Raw genomic sequence first — 24,843 nt, forward strand, 5'->3', positions numbered from 1 at the left:
TGGTTCACGTTGGGTCTTGTAGACAGGAAGTGAACACATGGAATCAGCGTGTTGGGCGTGAGTGCAGCGGCCTCACCTCGTCGTCTTCAGGAGAGAACATGTAGTTGTAGAAGACGGGGGTTTTCTTGTTGAGTCGGTCGATGTAGTCCCACACAGACTTACACACCTGAGGGCTTCTCCTCTCACCTTTCTCCTCATACAGCACTCCTGCACACACACACACACACACACACACACACACACGGAGACAGACAGACAGACAGACGGTTTGTCAGGTAAACATACACTGTATCTGTGAGTATTATATGATTGAGTTTCTGGAGATGGACGAGTGTAAACAATAGCATTACTGAGACTAGGAGTTGTCCTTACCCAGCTCGATGCGTTCGTAGTCGGAGTCGAGCAGGAAGGTGCGGAAGCGGTTGGACACATAGTGGTAGGCCAAGAACTTCAGGTAGTACTGACTGAACTCAAACTCCATGGGGAACTGCAGGTGGATCTGAGGGTGCAGGGACAGAGGAACACAGGTCAGGGTTACACTTTTAAGGGGCGGATACACGTAGCTCAACAAGGGACGCTGACATGCTTCCCTTGGTACTCCATGCATGGGCATGTTCGCATTAGATCACACACTGGATCAACGGAAAGTACATTTCCAGGATAATTGCCTGACATCCGGTGCCATGTCAGACAATTATCACCTTCTGCCCTCTGTGTGTTGTTTTTTGTGAAACAACAACAAGCTTTGAGCTAGCAAGCTACGTACGCACTAAAAAATGGCAAGTTTTGAAAATGTTTTTGAATGGTGCAACAAGGCAGGTCTGCTTGGTTCTTTCAGGGATGGATTGTAAAGTTTACAAAGAATATGTTTTTCAGAATTTACCCTCTAACTGGGACGTTTTGGGACCAAAATGAGACGATTGCTCAGGACAAAATACACACAGCGATACACTGGTAAGGACAAATGAGGTTTAACCATGTATCCAGCTAATTTAAATAGCTCACAGTGTGTGAATAGTTAGCTTCATTTAAAATTCAAATGTCACGTTTTCTTTTGCGGGGTGCAAATGTTCCACCAAAGAAGTTCCTTCCCGAGACTATTTTGCAGAGCCGCCGTCGCTGCGTCCGGAGCTTAGAGCGATGGTGATTGGTTTAAAGAAATGAAAACAACCCAGAGCGTTTTTTTTCTTCTATCCTGGAATGTATGTGTGGGGTAGCCAGACCTTACTCCACAGCGCTGTGGAGATAGGTCTGGCAATGCGAGACTATGTTCACACATACAATCTTGTGCAGTTGTACATTTTGGGCTGCATTCAAAAAGAAATGGCACAGTTTGTTGGTGTGTGCTTTTTTTTAGTTTTTTTTTTTACATCTTGTCCCTCTCCCTATTCTTTACAAAAGTGCTATTTTTATCCAGCACAGAGACTGAACAGAGAGCGTAAACGACCACAACATGCTCATCTGGTGTGTCCGACAGCAGAATATTTTGTTCACACTTCCTGCATGTAGATAAGAGGGCAGAACCCACGTTACTAATCAGTAAAATAGGAAATAAAGTCATGCGTACAGGTAAACACACACACAGAGCATTATAAATATATGTAAAGCAAGAGGTGGGCCTTCATTTAACACATAGCATTATACACTGCTTCTAGTCTCAGCTGTTGTGTTATTTTAGTTTGTGTTGACTGCTCACTTTGCAATTATTCCATCAAACGCAAATTCATCGCACCTTGACTGAGGAATCAAAGTGCTTCTGTGCTATATTATTTAAATAATAAACCTACTTGTATTATTAGTTTCATTCTGATCTTCATGTGTTCTTAGAAGTTCAAAAACATCATCAGCATCGCAGCAACGAAAGCACTGAAGATACTGTCCTTACAGGTCTTCATTTTCCTTCGTTCATGTAAGGCTACCTCTAATGCTCATTGAAATGCTCCCGCAGCACTTTAGAATGATTTCTTTGACTCCGTGGTGTTGTAGTTCTTTATTTTGCGAGTCCAAATATAATTCACTGTATTACCACTACAAATGAGACCAACATGCAACTTATATTATAGCCAATCAGCTTTTGTGTTATTGGCGCAAGTCTCTTTCGGGTTGTACCACAGACATTCTTCAGCTATGGGGAAGTGCAAGTTTAGCGATAGTTGGCTTGAACATTTTTTTAATAGGATTGGTTGAAGCCTGTTGCTAACAACGCATTTCAAGCCTACTGTTTCTTATGCAAGGAAGCAATTAAACTGGGAACGTTGGGTGTACGGGCGCTGGAGTCTCATGCAATAAGTGAGAATCATCTAACTGCTGTGAAGGGTCCCCAGCAAACGACAGCCATCAGCCAGTTCTGCCAAGTACCTGGCCCCAGCAATACCTCCACACTGTGGCCAGACCCACACAGCAGCACCGCAAGTCATGTAAGCTCCCTCCGGTCACTTTGGGATCAGAGCCCACACTAAGAGCGGAGGTGCTTGGGGTGCTCCACACGCTGACTAGACACCAGTCCTATAATCCGAATGAAGAAATCGGGGAATTGTTGCAGACATTGTTTCCGGACTCTGACATCTGACGTTGTTTTTTTTTTTATCTTAAATTTCATTCATAATGGTCTTTAAAAAGGTCTTCAATTTGACTTGATGAAACCTGCAGAAACCCTGTGAGTTATCACCTCGCAGTGCAATGGCTTCACCAACCAGTCAAGTTTACATCATGCACGTCCGTGGAAAAATTTAAGTTATGACTATATTTTGCATGTAAGATTCCAGTGAATAATTTCCAGTGAGAAACATGCTGTCTTCACTTAGATACTATACAGAGGAGTACAGAGGAGTGATGGAGAGCTTCACCACATGCTGCGACGACAATCACCTGAAGCTCAACATCAGCAGGAACAGACGGCAGACAATGCTTCAAATATGGATGTTGCTGCAGAGAAGCTACACATTTTAACCGCGAATGCTTCACACGCACATCTTCAACCCCGCAGGACAATAGATCTATACAATCACCACAGTTTCAAGATTAGTGTCACTAACTCAGTACCCGACTAGTCTGGCTTACCGGCTGGGATAAAGCCCGACATCCGGTTAGAATGAAGTTGACCTTTGACCGTTTGGAAATAAGATGTTATCACTTCATCATTTTATCCTGTTAGTCAGCCGTGTGAAATGTTGTCATAATTAGCGCAGGAATTTATTAGTTATGGTCCAAAACCATAGACTGTAAAAATAATGGACAAAGCAAATGGAGTAGTGCCTTAAAGCTGCATTCTGTCTAATTTCCAGCATGGGGCGACTCCACTGGCTCCAAAAAGAAACAAACATTTCCATAGAAGTCTATGGGGAAATTACCCTACTTCTCAGTTGATTTATTACCTCAATAAACATTTTTTTATAATGAGTTTATGGTCTTAATCGCTACAGCATGATGTTCATTTTGTAAATTATGGCTTTAGGGCATGGCTACACCCCGACCTTTTGATCAGGAAAGAGGCTTAGCAATGCGAACCATGGTATACATTAAAATAGACCTGAACTTGTTTTTGAGTGTTTGGTCTGTTTTCCTCTTAAACTTTGACCCTCTCACTGTATATTTTCACTTCATCAAAAGTTAACTGGAACATTTTGGTCGCCTGAAAAAAACTCTTCTTTTAGTGTAAAGTAAGCCCAAGAGAAAGTTTGCAGATATTCTGTACTGCCGTACAGGCGGATGAATGGCGGCAGTAACGAGAGGTCTGCGTTTACTCGCTGGTAAATCTCTGCCGGATGACTTGCTTAAGAAGGGTTAAAAAACAACTTTCCCCTCTTCCGGCCACTGCATAGTCAGCCAGAAAGCTCACATGCAGCACTGCAGACCCACCTGGTGTACGCAGTCGAGGAACTGCAGGAAGACGGGGGTGAAGCCGCTGTTCTGGCTGCCCAGCGTCTGCGCTCCACGGTGGCTAAATCTGTGGCCAAACGACAGCCATTCCTTCTCCACCAGCAGCCGGAAGCCGTCAAAGGTCCGGTAGTATGGATCAGACAGCAGCTGCACCAGGGACACCACCTGCACACACACACACACACACACACACACACACACACACACACACACACACACACACACACACACACAGCACGCCACACTCAGAGAACACTTCTCAGGAAGGAAGTGGAAGTTGGGTAAAGGGTGTCGACCACAAACCTGTGTGGTGACGTCCCAGCCGTCCTCCAGGCTGACCATGACCGACGAGCCCGTGTCCAGAAGCTCCACCACCAGCACAGACACCTGCAGCACTCTGTGTAGCTGCGCGCGCGCGCGCACACACACACACACACACACACACACACACACACACACACACACACACACACACACACACACACACACACACACACACACACACACACACACACACACACACACACACACGGTCAGTAAGAACACTGAAGATGACAGAATGAGCAGTAAATGTGCTGTGTCTCAGCAGGGAGCACCAACCAGAGCCATCCACTCCGACTCCTCCAGGCAGCGCAGGAAGCTCATGTTGGGGTCAGTGGTGGAGGAGCTGGGCACGCAGGCCTTCATCAGCTTCTTGAAGCTGTTCTTCACCTGCCGCACGTCGCACACCTCGATGGGAACCACCTCCCACTGCTGGAACGAGTCCTGCTTCCCTCCCTGAACACAACGATACCGTCCAACAACAACCACGTCATTTCACAGCACAATCCTCACCCAATGATTCATTTCAGCGTTGATTCATCTGCAGATCATTTTCTTATTCATCGTTTGGTCTATAAAATGTTAGAAAATAGTAAGATATACATCCCCGTTTCTCAAAGTCCAAGGTGGTGCCATTAAATGTCTTGTTTTGTCAGTCCAAAACCCAAAGATATTGCGATTTACAATACGGCGATATAACGGTATCACGAGTCTACCTGCTTGATTAGCTCAACTTAAACACACAAAGTTAAACGAGCATAAGAAGAAATTTTAAATAACTTATTTAAAAAAATGAAATAAATATCTTTTCAAAATAGACATTTTTGCTTTGCTAAACATTACAAAATAGAACAATAAATAAGAAAGATACAGATGGGTGTAATATAATAACTAATGATTACGTCACAAAACACAGTTCAGAGCCTCTTCTTAAAAGTCTGCATGCTGTGAACCCCTCTACACTTGTGACAGTCACCACCATACATCCATGGGGCAGGATAACTCAGAAGGCAGAATGTAGATTCAACACTAGGCCTGCAGGATAAATCGTTATAAAATCACGATCTCGATTCACCTTGTTCACGATTGAATTTTTAAATGACTTTGATAAAAAAATAAAATTCTTTTGGGGGTCATTTTTGGCCTTTGTTTTGGTAGGACAGCTCTCACACAGTCTTCACTCTCAGCCAATGACAAAGCGCCTTTTAGTCACGTGTTTCACTCGTCGAGCGAGCGCGGAAGTTCGGAAATAAACCAAACGGATGTTGATGAAAACCCAGGTACTGGTGATGAGAATCAGCCAACCACTCAGTCTCAAACCGAACTCGTTCCGAAAAAAGGCTCGCATTCGGTGGCGTGGAAGTATTTTGGATTCAAGCAAGACGACGAGGGTCAGTCCGATGGGATTTGAAAGGCATGCTTTGCCCTTGTTGCAGCACCGCAAAGTAACACCACCAATCTTTACCAGCACCTCAAACGTCAGCATTAAGTGCAATAAGATGAAGCCGTACAAGGCAAGAGGTCCGAAAGACGTTTCTATTAGCCTATTTACAGCCACGTTAAGGGCCATATTCGGCGCAGTGGGTTAAACTTCTATTTTTGGTAACCTACTTGAATGGCCTGTTGAATGTTAACTCTATAAAAGGCAAGCAGTTAAAAAGTGTGCTAAGAAATCATTCTGTTTTTGATACTGTACTTAAATTGGCAATTGACAAACTCCATTTCTGTAGAAACTGAAGCTTTAGCTGCAGCATGTTAATTGACATGTTTTAATTATGTAAAGACATGTTGAAGGAGTTCAGATAGAGCCTGTATCAGGGCCATATTTAGTTCAATATGTTATGTCCCTATGTTTGGTAGCCTACTGTACTTAAATGTCAGTATTTATTTTCTTTATTCATTGAAGTATATATGTTTACAGGCTTGTGGTGATGCGCAATGTGCTTTAGGTGCTAACAAAAAAAAGCGTGTGATTGGTGAAGCAAGAGAGGAGAGCGACCGTGAGTGGCGTCGGACAATAGCGTAGCGGCTGTGTGAGGGAAAAGCGAGAGGGGAAAATAGATGGCAAAGACGATGTAAAGGGAGCTAACAGTCTGTCGAACGACTGACCGTTACAGCTCTAATTCATACGCTCCTCTCTTCTTTTTCGTCTGCTTCCCTTTCTCCTTTTATCTTTCTTTAGCCCTTAATCCCAGTTGACACTTTAAACGTGGCGTTAATCAGTGTGTCAGTTGTTACCTTGAGCTGGGCCTTGTCTCCAATGATGTAGAGGTAGGCCTTCTGCTGGCGGAGAAACAGTGCCTCGCCCGGCCCTCCGTTGGACTGCGGGGACTCTTTCCCCGCCAGGCGCGTCCCCACGTCTGGGTTGTAGGCACTTAGACGCCCGCTGCCCCGGATACTGCCCCATTTACCTGCGATAAACACACACACAAAGTTGCCTTTAAAGGAATCATGACGTGAAAACAGGAATCCTCAAAACGTTTGTGAAAGCCTCTTTCCATGTTCAACAGCCATTAAAGGATCATTCCGGTTTATTATAAGTCTATTCATAAGTTGTAATAAACTGGAATGATCCTTTAAAACACACGGATGTGTATAGTATGACGTCCACAGCTACTAATAGCCATGCTGGTACACAAGGCAGAAATGATTGAAAAGTACCCAGCCCAGTTTGTTACATCTAGCTCAGTGACAGCTACGTTACGATCCAAAGGCGTCGACTGATTGGCTGCTGACATTGCACAGAGAGAAGAATCAAACAGAAACAGACGAGACGTCAGACAGCAAAGCTGCAGCCGCGGCATGCACTCGCAGCCGCTCTCTGATGAACACAAGCAATACCAACAGAGACAGGAACCACGGCAAACACTGACGCTACGGTTAAAGAGAGATCTGATTGGTTAGACAGGAGTGGAGGGGGGGCGGGGCCTACTGTACCTCTAGAAGGGTTCCTGGCCTTGCCAGACACTTTGGGCTGAGAGAGGGAGATGACTTTCGCCCTTTGACCAAGAGCTGAGGCCAAACGACAGAGATGGCTAGTTAACCAACAACGCCACACAATGGAAGATGGGTTCACTCCCTCCCTCACACACACACACACACACACACACACCAGGGTACCCCCAGGATTCTTCAAGTTAAATTTAAGATTTTTTAAAAGACCTTTTTTATACCACCTAGGATGAAATTTAATGCCAACTTCACGGCCATTTAAATGGAAAATCAGTGTGGATTTTAAGCCCAAGAAAAGAAGTATTGACCAAGTATCATTGCCTGAATTTAACAAAGCATTTTTGTTAAGCGTGTTTGTACTCTAATAACATAAAAGGAATAAAATATTTGTCACATTTAAAGCTCTTGTGCTTTGAAACAAAAAATATACAAAATCAAGGAGATTTAAATGTTTCCCACACAAAATATTTATTTGTGACATTGCGGCATTTATTTAATTCTACGAAAAGACAAGAAAAAAAAAGTGAGACCTTTGTAAACCAAATTAAATACTTGTAAGGCCTTATTTTTTGGAATATTATATTTAAGACTTTTTAATACTTTTAGGACCCCGAGTGAACCCTGACACACACACCCACCCACCCACCCACCCACCCACCCACCCACCCACCCACACCCACACACACACACACACAGATAGACAGACCGACACAAAACCTAAAGATGCAGTAACTCATACATCATCCTCCAGGTCCAGTCCCAGTTTCAGTAACACATTTAAGACTTAAAACACAATGCAAACACTTTTGAACGTTTTGAAACCGGGACTGCGACAGACTGACAGAGAAACTACGGGAGCCCCGTCGGGACGCACAGACATGTCTCACCTCCTCTGCTGAACGTCCCGGGAACATCCTCCCTGGTGCCCATCACCTGCTTCATCAGAGCACCGATCTTGGGCTGCCTCAGCTTGTCTGAGGAGTCTGTGGACAGGAGGCAGTGTCAGCTGAGTGAGCCCACAGTCCCAGTCATGTGTCGTGTCATGTCAGTGTGTGTGTGTGTGTGTGTGTGTGTCCACCCACCGGAGGTGCTCATGTGTGTGGAGGTGAAGCCGCTGAGTGTGTTCCTGCCACTGCTGTCGCTGTAAGAAGGCATGGAGCTGATGATGGCCTGGAGGTACTTCTCCTGCTCCAGACTGGTGGAGTCGGCCTGGGAGGGCCCTGCACAAAAAAACAAAAAAATACATTTTCTGATTCTAATCAATCTTCATTTGGATGATGTGACATCGCTTCATAATAGGGTATACCGTCTCTGCATCATACCCTCTGCACTGCGGAAAGCACTTGAATGTGCACTTGAACAAAATGTGTTTTTGTACAACTCATAACTCACTGACTGGAAAGCCTGTAGAGTTGCATTTTTCACTCTTTTATTGACTGCTGTAGTGTGTACATTAATGTTACTGCTTTGGGGTCAATTCTTAACAGTCATATTTTGAATAATCCGCTAGGTTAGAGGGTTCCTTGTACAATATACAAGCATTAGCTCTCCCAAAATATATTTCATATCAAAGATAAATTGGTATTGTAACTGAAATATCCATAATCTCATCAATATTGAATCAAACCGGGACCTTATGAAACAGAATTGATTCAGGAAATCGGTGAAGATACCCAGCCCTAGAACAAACCTTTATGCTTCCGGTAACTCTTCTTTATTGTTAGCATACGAGCTGCAAAAAGGATTGCAGTTTGTCCTGGAATTAACTGAATTTCCCCCCGGGGATCAATAAAGTATTTAATTTATTAATCTGTGACCCCGGTACTCCTTCCTACAAGGTCACTCCTCCACTGGAGGAGCTCCGAGTGTTTATCTAGGCAGCTAACATTTAACGACTGGTGAGGAAATGAGTGGACATATGTATAAAGCAGGGCATTCCCCAAAAAATAACCAGCAACATTCCCTTGCAATATAAAGGTTCAATGTTGATGACAATCAACGTGGTGCCTAAAATAGATAGAACAGAGTCTTTTACCTGAAGCAGGGGCATTAGGGGACTTGAAGAAGCCCACCACCCCCTTTGCGTGGAGGCCTGCAGATCGCAGCAGGACGGCCTTTGTTCGGGAATTCCTCCAGCAAACTACGGGGAAGCGATTCTGCCGGTAGCAGCGGCAGATTCTCTGTATTGTTGTGTCTGGGATGCTCTGAGGCACAATGAGCAGGCCGGGGTAGCTGTGACACACACACACACACACACACACACACACACACACACACACACACACACACACACACTATAAAGCACTGAAGAGATTCTGTCTATACATGAGTCCATCCTCTAACCCCTCATGGTGCCTGCTGTCTTCCAGTGCTCTCTCACCTCCTGCAGACGGTGTACATGCGGTTGACGGTGGAAATCCTGAAAGGCTCGTTTTTCGAACGCGTCAGGCTGTTACTGAGCGTGCCCAGACCCAGGCGCTGGTAGTCGCGGCAACAGGCGCGCTCCACGACGTTGCTCATGGTCTGTCTGTCGGATGAGCGCATAGTGGAGGAGAGGGTGAGGGAGCTCTGGTCCACTTCCTCTGAAACTGTGAAGGCACACGGGACAACTCGCGGCATTAACAACAGCTCATACACCTGTGGTAGTGGTCTACAGCTGAGCTGGGAACCTTAAGGAAATGTCATTTGTGTTTAAAATGACTAGGGATGTTAACCGTTAACCAACAATAAGAATATTGACCGATTAATACAATCAGTTAAAAACAATTATTAAAAAAATTATTAATAAAACTTTACAAGCATTGTAAATTAAAATAGGCTATACAATCTATTTCTTAACTACTAGTTAACTTGCTGGCCCTCTGCTGGACGTGGCTCACAGACAAATGCCACTATATTGATGAGGACATCAATATAGCTTGTTGGTTTACGCTTAGCGATCGGTTAACGAGGGTCATATATCGGTCAGAAAAAAAACCTCTAAATTAGCATGCCTAAAAATGACATAGTGACACCAGACACAGAGAATTAAGACACTTTCTAAGGAGGTCTGAAAAGAGCATTTGACAGTGATTACCCGAAATTTCATCCTCATCCAGCTCTGACTGGAAGCTGCTCCGGTTTTCCCAGGTGGGGGGAGAATACTTCTTCTTGGTCACATACTGCCGGCCGATGGTCCTCTTGGCACTCTTCACCAGGTTTTTGGACAGTGTCCTGAGAAAGAAAGAGAAAGTTGAACATCACTGTCCTGGTTCAACAGTATATCCCATTCAAAGTCACTTGGCATCCACTTCCTGTTGGGACTTTTAGCGCACGCACACGCACACGCACACACATACATTTGAAAGCAGTGTCAAACCCCAGCTCACAATAAGCTGAGTGTGCCGCTGGTTTAGCATGCCACACGGCAACAGTCTGAAGTAATGTGTCTGAATGGAGGAGGGAAACAACAGGGCCCATAAAACGGCTGACACATTTTCCTCTGATGAATTATTCAAAGGCTTTTCTCGCGCTCCTTTGGGAAAGTGGGAGTGTGGTCAGGGGGTTGGGAGGGGACTGAGAGTTGGTTGCGGAGACTAAAGCGAACACAAATAATGAGGACGCAGACAGGAAACTAAAATGTATTAGATGAACACATTAAGTCGAAACCAGGGCATTATATAATATAGAAAAGTAACGCACATCTGAGGCTACATAACATCAGCGGAAGATTACTCATAAGGTCACTCTGACCCAAATAATTAAAAAAGGGAAAGAGCAGAGGAAGATTAAAGCAATCTTTTCTCAATGCATGATACTCATGAAACTCTTCCATGCAGGGTGCAAAATTTACTTTTTTCGTCCACGAGCCAAATTTTACCAGCTGCTCAATAGATTACCATTGTTTCTTTTGTCTTGTGAGTGAAGCAAATCCACCTGCCACTTGCATGTTTTACCAGCAATTGGCTAGTAAGGTACTACACAATTTAGCACCTTGCTTCCATGTTGTTGCTCTGAGAGCTCAAATCGGTTCTCAGCGGTTAAAGCAAAGTGGGACGCTAGAAGATTAAACTGAAAAGTATCATGTGGCTGATACGGCAACAAAGCTCAGAGATAAATGTGACTAGCCAGTCGGGAATAAAAAAAAAAAAAAAAAAAAAAAAAAAAAGCTACTTTGCACTCACTCCCTGCAGACCTGAGAGCATGTTTTCACACTCGCGCGTGACAGAGGTGACGATACATGCACGCACATGAACCACATGACATGACAACGCTTTAGAATAAAGGCATCTCCTGACCTGGTTTCTGAAAGCCTTCCTTGTTGTGCACACATTGTTTAGGTTCATACAGCCAAATCACAGGGGAACCACAAACACAGACATGTACTCAAGTGGCTTGTGTTTTGTGCAGGTTTGCAGTAACATCGGCTAAGAATAGTGTTGTAGACAGACTTCTTTTGTACTCTCAATCTTATAGACTTTAATGAGCCTTGAACCGCTGCTTGAGTGTTTGTTAACAATGCAATGCAGTCCACAGTCAGTAGTCAGGCTAGTTTTAAACTTTACACAAATTGCACATCAACGTGATCTGCCAACAGGGTGTCATCTCTTATCTTTCTCCTTAACAGTAACTGTGACATACACTCACCTAAAGGATTATTAGGAACACCCTACTAATACTGTGTTTGACCCCCTTTCGCCTTCAGAACTGCCTTAATTCTTCGTGGCATTGATTCAACAAGGTGCTGGAAGCGTTCTTTAGAAATGTTGGCCTATATTGAGAGGATAGCACCTTGCAGTTGATGGAGTTTTGTGGGATGCACATCCAGGGCACGAAGCTCCCGTTCCACCACATCCAAAAGGTGTTCTATTGGGTCGAGATCTGGTGACTGTGGGGGCCATTTTAGTACAGTGAACTCATTGTCATGTTCAAGAAACTAATTTGAAATGATTTGTGTTTTGGGACAGGGTGCATTATCCTGCTGGAAGTAGCCATCAGAGGATGGGTACATGGTGGTCATAAAGGGATGGACATGGTCAGAAACAGTGCTCAGGTAGGCTGTGGCATTTAAACGATGCCCAATTGGTACTAAGGGGCCTAAAGTGTGCCAAGAAAACATCCCCCACACCATTACACCACCACCACCAGCCTGCCCAGTGGTAACAAGGCATGACAGATCCATGTTCTCATTCTGTTTACGCCAAATTCTGACTCTACCATCTGAATGTCTCAACAGAAATCGAGACTCCTCAGACCAGGCAACTTTTTTACAGTCTTCAACTGTCCAATTTTGGTGAGCTCGTGCAAATTGTAGCCTCATTTTCCTATTTTTAGTGGAGATGAGTGGTACCCGGTGTGGTCTTCTACTGGCCCATCCGCCTCAAGTTTGTGCATGTTGTGGCTTCACAAATGCTTTGCTGCATACCTCGGTTGTAACGAGTGGTTATTTGAATCCAAGTTGAACTTCTATCAGCTGGAATCAGTCGGCCCATTCTCCTCTGACCTCTAGCGTCAACAAGGCATTTTCGCCCCCCAGGACTGCCGCATACTGGATGTTTTTCCTTTTTCAGACCATTCTTTGTAAACCCCAGAAATGGTTGTGCGTGAAAATCCCAGTAACTGAGCAGATTGTGAAATACTCAGACCAGCCCATCTGGCACCAACAACCACGCCACGCTCAAAGTTGCTTAGATCCCCTTTCGTTCCCATTCTGACATTCAGTTTGGAGTTCAGGAGATCGTCTAGACCTAGAAGACACCCTAAATGCAGTGAAGCAGTTGCCGTGTGATTGGTTGATAATTGCATTAACGAGAAATCTTACAGGTGTTCCTAATAATCCTTTAGGTGAGTGTATAAAGTCAACTAGTGCTACATTTGGGGGTTAAAGAACACAACAGGACATCACACAAAGGGGCCGTTTAAGTGACACTGGATGGCTTTTTCTAGTGTGAACGGGCCCTTAGCCTGATGAAATATGGGCTGAGCATTCTTGAGCTCGAGGTGTAAATGCAACAGCTGGCGTACAGATGTGAAGCATCATCTGTGTCACCTGGTGAGTTACTGTACTGTAATGAACACGCTGTGCTCGACTCACAGGGTGTTGCGGGAGGATTTAACAGCCTGTCGCTTCCTTGATGGACACAGTGCTTGTGTTGCTGATGGATGGATCACCTTCTTAGTTTTTGAGTTTCTCTTGCATATAATGTCGTAGGAATTGCCCTACTTGTTCTCTTAAAAAGTGTAGAGTTGCTCGGTGTGTTGAATCTGAAGCTTTACTACGTGCGCAAGGGAGGAACGCCACTTTCACTCTCGTCCGTCCAGCGTACCTCTCCTCATACACAATGTTTAATCCACAGACAGACAGTCTGTCCTCAGACAGGAGAGGTTTTGAGCCATGCATGCTACACAATACGTTTCCTTCGTTTTTCCTAAAATAAGTCCACAAGTCATGTTAATATCCTCCACATATCCATTTGTTGTGGTAAAAGAAACCCTCTGATGCTGTCCTCTGACCATTTGTATGGAAAATATGACCCTTTGATGATGTGGCAGTTTTGATCTCATGTCTCTCAGCTAAAATCCCTCAGACTAATGGAATTAAATCTTCAATTTAAAATATGTATTTCTCACAATAAACATTTTATGTACTGACAAATAACATTCATTCTGCATGGGTGGTTCCTTACCTGAGTGACTGGTTCTTGTCCTTGGTCTTGTGCTCCACCACCATCTTCCCGCACTGACCCACAGTGAAGGCGAAGGTGCCCTGGACGTGCTGAGGATAGCGCAGCTTGTGCATGTGCTTCCTGAAAACCTCAGCCAGGTCTGACGCGACCTCCTCGTCAAACGCAATCTTCATCAGCTACAGACAGAGAAACAGTGAAATCAGTACAGTAGGCAAAGAAAAGAACTGGATATTTGCTATAGGAGGTGAAAACACAAAGCTAGGTTACGGTAGCCGCGGTTTTATAACTCGGCACGCGCTGCGCTTTCAGCTCAAAATGGCCCACTGGGAACAGCCTCGCCTGTACAAACATCTGTATGGTTCTTCATGTACAGACCACATTCTTGAATATGTGGACAGAGAGAGACACCACACTGGGATAAGAAAAAACATTTAGCTGAAGAGTGTGGAAAAACATGAGGGGGTCTCTCTTTCTCGAAGCCAAAAACAACGGCTTCATGGAAAGAGTGTTACAGACAGACAGTAGTTTGGATTTGGAGATCAACGACCGTCACATTAATGATTAGAGTAGATAAATGCAATGTTTGGCTGGCACGTCGGCGTTTATCATGTCTTTACTACAGTTGCCAGGCAGCCTGCTTTCCTTTCCTTGACCGCTCTCTTCTTCTCCCTTCTATTTCATGCTTATTCACAGATTATTTTGTTTGTACGTCCCCTGGTGTTTCGGAGAATACTGCAACAAACACCGCGTTGAGCATAAACATCTACGTTCACAAGCGTGTAACCACAGATTAAGAGTACCTGGAAGGTGCAGGAGCGCAGCTGTAGCCCCTCCTGGACGAACTGATCCATTGGTATGGTGACCGAGATCCTCTTCTCCTTAGTCAGAGAGGCAATGGGGAAGGAGCGAGTCACCACCTGCTCCCCCACTGCAGGAGGAAGACACAGACAAAGAGCAGGGTTTAGAGGACCCACAGACCCGCGTGCGTGTGTGTGTGTGTGTGTGTGTGTGTGTGTGTGTGTGTGTGTGTACGTGAGACCAGCCCTGTTAATGTCAAAATTACTGTAGCTTTGCTTTTCATCATATGAATGGATAATAATCAAAAAAATATGCTTACTCAAATTTTCTGATATTATTATTTCAGCAACAATTCCTCATAAAGCTGTGGTGGCCAGTTTAATTTTGTCATCGTTGGACAAACATTCCATAATAACCTTTCAGCAATTTGTAAGTGTTTACAAAGAAAACTAGACTTCTGCAGCTCCTCTTGGCTCGGTTTTCAGGCTTTAGCCGATCTATTCCGTGATTGGAGACTTGTTTGTGTGTGTCTGTGTGTGCGCGTCTGTGTGTTAGTGCGAGTGTGTGCGGCATCTCTCACCCAGTGGGTCGTTGGGCGTGCCCTTGAAGATGAGCCGGTAGTTGGTGAGGAAGATGGCGCCCTCAGCAGGGAGCAGAGGCGGCCCTCCCATCAGCCCCGTGGCCTCCTCGCGGCCGTCGGGGATCAGGTGGACCCGCATGCCGTCCATCACCAGCTCCTCCCCGGGCAACAGCGTCGGCCTCAGCAGCTTGGGCTGCACACAGACAGGAAGAGAGGAGGGAGATTAATGACAACATTTATAAAAAAATAAAATAAAAAAAAGACTCTTTAGCCAAATATTTCCACACCTGATTTACAGAAAAATGTACCATAAATTAAACATATTTGTAAAATAATTTCTGTGAAGCTGCCAATTTGCCATATAATTCATCAGGATCTCTAACTGTAATGACCCTGCGTAGACATTTCAGTCTAGCAGGATAATAAGGCTGCATAATGACACACCAGTGTTTCCCCGATATTCATTCTGCAGCAGCACACCTCTGCTCTCCTTTTTTTACAGAGTGCGGGTACGGCCAAAATACATGGCCACGGACGCGGAGCAACACATTTTCTCCACAATTAATCCTGCAAAAGCACCACTTTAAATCTTGTGTTTACCATAAATGTGCTCAGAAGTTTCTTGGAAATGAGTAATTCAGCATGAATAAGCATAAAAAATGACTAATCGACTAAAGAAATCTTAGTCGACTAAGACCAAAACGACTGATTAGTCGACTAATCGACTAAGAGGTGGCAGCCCTAACGCTAACATGCTGAAGGATTCTGGGTTTTAAATAAGTGCTGTGCGGTGGATCTAATTTATAACGATGTAAACAGAGGTTCATGTGGATTTGGAAGTTACTGATATATATAATAATTTCATAGTCTAAAGTTCCTTCAAATAGTTAAAGAAACTTGAAAGTGTTACATTTGAGAATGGAATTTAGTGTGGGGTACCATTACATTACATGTCATTTAGCTGACGCTTTTATCCAAAGCGACTTACATTTTGCTATATATCAGAGGTCACACGCCTCTGGAGCAACTAGGGGTTAAGTGTCTTGCTCAGGGACACATTGGTTGATGTATCACAGTGGGAATCAAACCCAGATCTCCCACACCTAAAGGCACGTGTCATATCCACTGTGCCATCACCACCCCTAAGGGAAACACTGTACACTAAAATGACCCTGAAAATGTTTATTTAAGAAACAAATCCCTCTAAGGCTGGGGCTCCAGAACCCCCTAAGGGTGTTGAGATGAATCCAAGGGGTCACGAGAAGTAGTAAACAAGTTAAAACTGTACAGTTTTACCCCGTTGGGCCTTTGAAATTATTCAAATAAAATAGTCGAAAAGATAAAAATCACTCTGAACTTCACACAACCCTTGCAGCCTGGGATGAGGGGTCCCAAGTAGACACAGCTTTGAATTTATGGGTCACAAGCAAAAAAAAGGCTGCTCCAAACTGCATGGTGTCCCAGTGGGAACCCTGTTAAGTTATTTGGGCTCAGCAAGGATTATACAACTGAATAATTCTACACTAAAGCAATGCTGAAAGTTTGCTGACAACACTCGTTACCATTATTAATTTATGAAATGGCAACATGCAGCACTAATTAATAACTAATAAAACACCAGTAATTGTGCATCCCTACATATATACTGTATATACATTTCATGACCAAACAATCACTCCACAAAATCAAAATCTCATGCGAATCACAAGCATGCTGAGGTTACTGGCTGGCTGACCTGCACTGTTTGGGAAGTTTAGACCAAAAAAAAAAAAAAAAAGACTGATATTGAAATGATTGTTGCATAACACAAATGTTCTGGACTTGTGGGATCTTGGCAGAGATGATGTTAGAAACTATAGGAGATAAATACACAGAAATAAAAGTATAATAATATTGATTTGGGTGTGTTTATGCAATGGGATGTTCATTCCATATTTAAAAAAAATAAAAATAAGGACTGTGTTGTTTTGAACAGTCCCTGAGGAGCCAGAGATCGACTACAGGACTCTGTGGGCTGCTGAGCTTTACGGAATACCAACAGTATGAAATATGAAGCTGGCCTTGTCCTCTGCCCCCTTTACATCACTTCCTGTTCCCCCAGTGAGGCCCCGGGGAGCTTCCTAAGGAACTCCACCTCTGATAGGAAATGAATTACAACTTTGGCAACCCGTTTCCTAATCGGTTACACAACACCTACTGCCACACATGGCTATCACCGCCACTGCAGCTGGCAACCACATGGCAGAAAAAGGCCAGAGCTTCCTCTGTGGGCATTTAACTGCTGAGACTTGAATAGCTGTAAATTTCACACAAATGTTTCTGCTCAGCCCTCGATCTCATATCCACTAGCTGCACTGAGCATGCCTGCTCACGACACGACATGCACGCTACAAAAGAACATTTTGACGGGGCATTGTGAGAGACACGCGGAACGACATTACCACTCACGAGTCTTTAGTCAATTAGACAAAACGTGTCCCATTAAGCCAGCGTCCCTTTCCAACACACTGCACGCAGGACCAACAGCACCCTTCAGACTGAAGGCACTCGACTCTGCAGGGCCTCGGGGTGCTACAGCAGCCAGGCTGAGCTCCACCTGGGCCTCTGAGACCAAACGGCACAACGAGGGAGCGCAATCACCAGGCATGCACTGCTTAGGCGTGCTGTGAGTCACACAGTTCTGTCTCTGGCGGACAGACGTACCTGCTTTGACACTGTGAGCCTGAGCTGTAGGGTTTGGTGGAGAGGGGAGTGGGCGCGGCTGGCGGGAGCTCTGCATGGCCTTTGTCCAGTGGAATGTAAAAATAGGAATTGTTTACCTTTTGGATCGGAGGCAGCCTCTTACTCTCCCGGTGGACTGCGTCTAACGTCTCGATATGCATCTGAACAATATCTGCAAAGAGGCGGACAGAAAGCACAGCGATAAAGTGACGCATTTCGCCATGGCGTTTGGTTGTGATGCTCTTCTGCGGTACAAAGAGGGATCCGTGAGTGTGGCACGTCTCGGTGGCTCCGTACCTGGGATCATGGCGTGGAGAGCCTTCAGGTGCTTGTTGGTCACGCCGCTCTCGTTACACACTTTGTCTACGAAGCGGTTAATGAAGCGCACCACCGAGTTAGCCACGTCGGAGCTCTCGGCGTCTTCGAAGCCGCTCTCTGTGTCGTAGCTCTCCGCCATGCTGCCCGCAATACTGCAAGACAAAAAGAACGGCTTTAAACATTTAGGTTTCTGAATTGTGCACAACCAGCTTTTGAAAAAAAATACCACAGCAGGAAATAAATAAAAAATAATAAGCTCAATGTTTGATTACATTCAGTATGAAACCATCACTCTCCTGCCACCCTGTATCAGTGGAGAGATGTCGACTTTTTTACGTGGGAACAGTTTCTCCTTATGGGCTGAATTAACTTCTTTGGGCTCAAATTAAATTCGCAACGGTTTTTACTTATTTACTTTGAATTTTTTTTTAATTTCTATCGGCAATGAAAAATTAATATTGGAATTAAATGATATTCACTTATTGCTGATAGCAGATTGTAAATAAATAACGTCAGTTTTTAGAGGCAGGAGAAATCCTTTATCACTCACTCGTCAGGATGAGTTCGCCCAATGATTGGTTGCCCAAAATAAGATTTGGGGATTTTAAAATAAAGGTTCATCTTTACGAATGTTTAAGTGCTCATATTATACTTTTTGGCTTTTCCCCTTTCCTTTATTGTGTTATATATCTTTTTTGTGCACGTTATAAGTTTACAAAGTGAAAAAGCCCAAAGTCCCCCCCAAAGGGACTTACTATCTCCAACAGAAAACACTGCTGACAAACTGCTCCAAACAGCTCTACTGTGGTCCAGCCTTTTTTCTTTTTATGTTGACACCACGTTGTGCTATTTCATTTGGAGATTATTTTCCATAGGATATTGAAGTTCATATTGAAGTGTTTGGGCATGCCTGGCCGAGTGGCACTATATCCATGGAATTTAATTATTGCATGTTTTGTGTTGTTGTGCATGATCAAATGGCATCCCCCCGCTTTTTTCACAAATGGCACCCTGGTTATATGTTACAGTGATAATAACTATATTGCCCAGCCCTTGTGAGAAGGCGACCATTAAGAGCCAGCCACAGAGCAGTTATTTTGAACCCCCGACCCCCATGAAGGCTGACCGCTGGCTGGTACCTGTTTGTGACGTAGCTGTTGCTGACGCTTTCCACGTCGCCGAGGCCGGAGCTCCTCAGCAGCCGGTTCTTGCTGGTGTCCAGCGGCAGCAGCAGGTAGCTCATCCTGTTGGCGTAGTGGATGGCCTGGCTGAACACCGTGCTCTCCTCCTTCTGCACGCGCTCCGTCTGCAGCTCCTTGCTGAGTGTCGGCCACAGGCGGCTCTGCTCCGACGCCAGCTCCAGGGCGCTGATCTCCCTCCGACTGCCTGACCCGTCTGGCTGCTCCTGAGAACAAACCACCACGAGGATCCGTCAACCATTAATCATCTCCGAGGCCAAAGTGGCACTGGGCTCAGAAGGCTGGCACACGGACTCATTAGTCTACCAGCTGTGGTGGCAGATTGCTTTAAAACTAAATCACCAAAAGTTCTGAACAATGTTCAAGTCCATTAATCATCACTTCTTTGTTCACTCTGGTATAGAGATGCAACGATACCACTTTTTATTTATTATTTTGTTGTTTTGACAAATCTAAGCAGTACTTAAAGCTCAGTGCCCGTGGGCTGGACATTTTCCTGCGCTCTTGTCAATGAAATAAATTATATGTCTGTCAGGAAAGTACTGATATTCTTTTATTGGGATGTTTATTGTATTATTATAACTTTAGCTTTTGTGATATTCTGTGTTTGACTGTTGAATGCTCCATGCTTATTAAAAGAAAAACTTATTGCTGGCAATTCATATCCATGTTCTCATGCTGGCATAAGTTATATATATATATATAAAATAATAATAATACTGTATAGAGCAGTTTGGAGGGTGTCTCATGTTATAATGCTCCGTTACACAGTCAATATTGAAATTGAACTAAACTAATAAAAAAAAAAAAAATCAAATCGGAATCTCAATATCTGGCAGAAAATTGGCCATTAGATTTTGTTCCCCAAATCGTTCAGCTGTAGAAGCATATTGAGTGGAACGTAGGTGCTCACAGAGTTGTTGTGCTGCTCTCCCTCTTCTGTCTCTAGGTACAGAGCTCGGATGTGGCTCTGAACGTCGCTGTAGAACATGGCCTCCCAGAACTGCATCGTGGTCCACACCATGTGCTCCTGGACGCAGCTGTAGGCAAACTGAGTGATGCCCGCGCCCATTTTCTGTCACACACACACAGGAAGAGAAGTTTATGAGGGAGACGAGCCACTTGACATGTCTGAACACTCCGAACTAGAGTATTCACGCTCAGCCATCCCACAATCTCAAAATCCCCTCAATCATTCAAAACCAAGAGGGCACACTGGATCTCTACTGACTTCTTAGCTGTGGCTAAGGCTGAATGTGGAAGGACTTTGGCGATGCGGGTTAGGAACTTACTCTGCAGAAGGCTGTGACCAGTGGAAGGAGGGCAGCTGCGATACCATGTTCATCTATATGCGAGCAGTCCTGAACAGAAACAGATAAGCAACCAATGATGTGACAACTTGTGACCCATAAAACACAACTTTATTCAAAAATATATATCATCTGAGGCTTATTATTGAACTATTTATTGTATCCACTTTCAATTTTGTCCTCTTTACACTGTATCTTAAACAGCACATCTTAAAATCGGACACTCGTAGACCTTCTAAATGACTTCTCCTTTGGCATCATTATCAAAAAGATAAAGTAATTTTGTCCTGGTGTGTTTAGCCATGCTAGGATGAATGGTAAGGACTTCTGAAGTCAAGACCTCTGAAACCTCTGATCACAAAGCGGGTAGCACATCAGCGTCCGGTGAAAGATAAACTACTCAAATAACAAAAAGTAGTAGGCCTACACATTATGAAGAAAGGAGAAATCATATTTAAAATAGGGCTGTCAATGTGTGGCCGGGTTAGCTCAGCTGGTAGAGCAGGCACACATATATCCTCGACGCAGCGGCCGTGGGTTCGTCCGACCTGCAGCCCTTTGCTGCGTGTCATTCCCTCTCTCTCTCCCCTTTCATGTCTTTATCTGTCCTGTGGAAATAAAGGCCTAAAATGCCCAAAAGAAATTATCTTAAAAAAAAAAAAGAATAATAAAAATAGGGCTGTTTAATCGCGATTGCGCATGATTGTCTATAGTAACTCGCGATTAATCACACATTTTCTATGTCTTGTATATGTGCTGTTGTTTAAATGTTTTTAATACTCATGTATGTGAGCAGACAATTATTCCCGCTTTATGCAAATGTTTATTATTATCGCAACAATCCAAAACAATGACAAATACTGTCTAGAATATTCTCCGGAACAACATTAATACTGTATGCTCAAAAAATATGCTGAAAGTAAAATATGGCAATACCAAGCCCATCAAGCAACAACAGATATGACTACATGACTTCTTATCCAGCGTGGTGTGTTCTTTTTGCGAGGCGGAGGAGGGGGGAGGGGGTATGCTTGGCCAGCATGTGGTATCTGACACTGGATGTACTCCCGTGGTAACTCAGTTCACACTGACAGTACATGCAAATTAATAATAATACATAATACACTGTCACAGCAGACACTGCCACCTTACTTTTACAGTCTGTGGTTGCAACGTAAGGTCGCAGCCGTGCCTGTAGTAATATCACACATTTTCGTGAATCCAGGTACATTTTATGAACCAAATAAATATAAGGTTGTTGTCTACCAGCGGTCCCTGGGGACGCCGATGCTGCCGCCTTTGCCAGGCGGCGGCGGCGCACCGAGCTCCAGGGAGCCGGGGATGAGAGCAGGCGGGCGGGTGTCCCATCTGAGCAGAGCACCGAAACAAAAACACTGACAACATCACTGACAGTATGACAAGTACATCCAAAACACAACATTCACTCGCAGTGGCTTCTGGGACATGAGAAACTTCTTTCACAGTACTAATGTTCAAAAATACAAAAAAAAAAAAAAAAAAAAAAAAACAGAGCCGAGGAATGGTAGCCCCACCGAGTGGAAGAGACCCTGCCGCACCACTGACCCGACCGCGTGGAGCTAATCTCTCCGCAGTGTCATCTGCCGTGCCATGTTATAAAATCAGATGGTTTGTGATTGGCTGTCAGTGTTTTTATATCGCTCATCAAGTCTCTCTGAAAGTGATCCCAGCGATACGGTTCGCCACTGTCGTCGTCGTTAGTAGTTGTGATGTGGACTTCACCATGGAATTGAGTTAGAACAATTTTTGTAACTAAATATTTGTATTTGTAGTTCTGGGTGTGGACGGCCCTCAATCCAGAACAACAAATAGTTGAAAATAGCAAGATTACATTAAATGAGCTGTCCTCAATTATTTGTCTCAAACATATCTTTACTATGTCATGTGACGTGATGTGCTACTTCAGTACACAACAAACAAATATGACTGGGACCACTACAGATCAACATTTAAGATCTATATTCACATTATAGAAACCAAGAGGAAACTAGGATTTGGCCTCATTTTATTCGCTACACCATATATTTTAGTGATAGTCTAGTATTTGCTGGCTCACCTGTAAGGTGCAGTTCATCATTCGGACAATGTAGTCAAACTGCTGGTCATCCAGCACAGCTCGGTTCTGCAGGACGTGCTGATTGAGCTCCTGGGTCAAACAAATCCGGGCAGCCCGACCCTTCAGCGCCCGCAGTACAGCTGGCATTAACTGGACAGAGGAGATGACAACAACAGCTGAATCCCACAGGAAAAATACACATTTCAAAATAAACAGAGTCAATTCTTGAGGGAAAAGACAATAGAAGCCAGTAGGGCTGGATCTGAATATTTGAATATTAGATGGGTAGGTATTTGATTTTCAATTTTGGGATGTGAATATTTGTGTTTTTTGTTTGTTTTTTTTAAACGTGCATGCAGGCTGAAATTTACTATGGTATTTTGTTCATATTAAGCGGCTAGCTGCTGGCTAATTAATGCAGCGCTATGTTGTCCAAGATCGGAGAAATGCTGAGTTACAAGCGAGCAGTCAGATGTGTGTAGAGGTCTGGACGGTTATACTGTAGCAGCCTGGTGTCGTTTTCAGGCAATTTGATAAAGGTAAAGAGAGTATGACAGTTCATAATGAGTCTGTCGTCACTCATCAGACAGTCCGGCAAAAACACAGGTCTTTCCATTTAATTTGAATGCCTTTAGCAAAAAGTTAAGTCTGATTCAACTTGTGGAGAAAAGCAACCTAACGCCAACCTGCGGTGGACAGTCATGTAACTGGAGATCAGACTCATCTGTCCGTGTCGCTGCGTGCGAGTCCCGTTAACGTTAATGTAAACAGGAAACATCACTGGCTATCGCTTCCACAAAAAAGTTACGAAGGTAAAAAAATGAAACCCAAGCACTGAACTGCTGAAGAGTTTGTGGAACAACACGTGACTGTGTCTTGCAACAACAACGCAGTCGCTTCAACTCTCGCTTCATCGCTTTTCTTTTTCTTCGCTGCCTTCACGTGATGCCTTCATGGGCTATCGGGAATAACAGCCTGTAAGCGTGGTTTGCTGGTGGAATCACAGAAGAAGTGTGGAAAATTGGAGTAATCTGCTTCTGTAAAAAAATGGGTGACTAAGAAAGACTTTTTTTTTACTTGTTGCCAAGGGCTGGCAAGCTACGAAACATTCTCTGGACGGACAGTGGTGAGTGGCCGCCCCATCTTGGTTTGAAAGGCATCCAGGCAGTCTGGCAGTGTGTCTGTGGCGCAGGGCGTGTGTAATTAAAGTCGGCAATCACTACAAGCTGATGTACATGATCGGAGTAAGGTAATCAGGATAAATGCCGATCCCCAATCAGTAAAAAAAAAAAAAAAAAAAAGCCAAAATCGTCTCCGATCAGATACTGTGATTGTGACCATCCCTACTAGAAGCTAAAATTATCTTTGGGTGTTTTTGGTTCTGCTAAGTAGATATGCAGTGTTTCGTGTCCCGTCGGTCTGGTCATGCAGGGAGGAGTCCCCCTTACCTTCTTGGCCTCCAGCATCTTGTTCTCGAAGATGTACGTGATGCAGTTCCTGACCACCTCCAGCCTGCGGGCGCTGTTGGCCATCACGATGCCGTTCCTGTCCACGGTGTCTCCTGCGGAGACATGGGAGAAGTGATCAGACACTCATTCATCACTGGGCACGGGCCTCGACCCCATTAAACACCCACTGTGAGAACAGTGGCCGGGGTGGCTCAGTGGGTAGAACAGGGGCACATATACTGAGAGGCTTATGCTTAGATGCAGAGGTCCAGGGTTCAAGTCCGACCTGTGACCATTTCCTGCATGTCTTCCCCCTCTCTCTCCCCTTTCTCAGCTAGCTATCCTATCAATTAAAAAGGCGGAAAGAGATAATTTGACCCTAAAGCTGAGAAGTTGATGTTTGCTTTTTGAAATTTCTCCAATCTCTTGTGAAAACAAACCTAAACTCAATTGTTTTGGTGCTTGAAATGAGTTTACAAAAGTCCTGGGTTCACAAAAGTAGCATAATATATGGATAAAATAGTAAATAAATGTCTAAAATGACATTTTGTAATACC

At 44.2% G+C, this 24,843-nt stretch overlaps 1 protein-coding gene across 5 annotated transcripts in view; it reads right to left on the reverse strand.

Moving 5' to 3' along the window:
* sbf1 (SET binding factor 1) overlaps nt 1-24,843 on the reverse strand; it is an 86,241-nt gene that overhangs the window by 4,938 nt on the left and 56,460 nt on the right. For 4 of the 5 annotated variants that reach the window (XM_028570714.1, XM_028570713.1, XM_028570710.1 and 1 more), the window contains 22 exons: nt 24,287-24,399; nt 22,839-22,988; nt 20,726-20,794; nt 20,347-20,508; nt 19,374-19,639; nt 18,214-18,386; nt 18,015-18,088; nt 15,196-15,388; nt 14,618-14,745; nt 13,818-13,993; nt 10,229-10,365; nt 9,533-9,740; nt 9,188-9,384; nt 8,235-8,372; nt 8,040-8,135; nt 7,138-7,212; nt 6,439-6,611; nt 4,480-4,656; nt 4,183-4,284; nt 3,859-4,044; nt 373-499; nt 77-207 (listed from right to left, as the gene is read on the reverse strand). In XM_028570714.1, coding sequence (XP_028426515.1) covers nt 77-207; nt 373-499; nt 3,859-4,044; nt 4,183-4,284; nt 4,480-4,656; nt 6,439-6,611; nt 7,138-7,212; nt 8,040-8,135; nt 8,235-8,372; nt 9,188-9,384; nt 9,533-9,740; nt 10,229-10,365; nt 13,818-13,993; nt 14,618-14,745; nt 15,196-15,388; nt 18,015-18,088; nt 18,214-18,386; nt 19,374-19,639; nt 20,347-20,508; nt 20,726-20,794; nt 22,839-22,988; nt 24,287-24,399 — 3,251 coding nt within the window. The remainder of the gene's footprint in view (nt 1-76; nt 208-372; nt 500-3,858; nt 4,045-4,182; nt 4,285-4,479; nt 4,657-6,438; nt 6,612-7,137; nt 7,213-8,039; nt 8,136-8,234; nt 8,373-9,187; nt 9,385-9,532; nt 9,741-10,228; nt 10,366-13,817; nt 13,994-14,617; nt 14,746-15,195; nt 15,389-18,014; nt 18,089-18,213; nt 18,387-19,373; nt 19,640-20,346; nt 20,509-20,725; nt 20,795-22,838; nt 22,989-24,286; nt 24,400-24,843) is intronic. The other variant, XM_028570712.1, reaches the window with a different exon arrangement.

This window comes from Perca flavescens, chromosome 23 (assembly GCF_004354835.1).
Source record: "Perca flavescens isolate YP-PL-M2 chromosome 23, PFLA_1.0, whole genome shotgun sequence".
NCBI classification, from domain to species: Eukaryota; Metazoa; Chordata; class Actinopteri; order Perciformes; family Percidae; genus Perca; species Perca flavescens.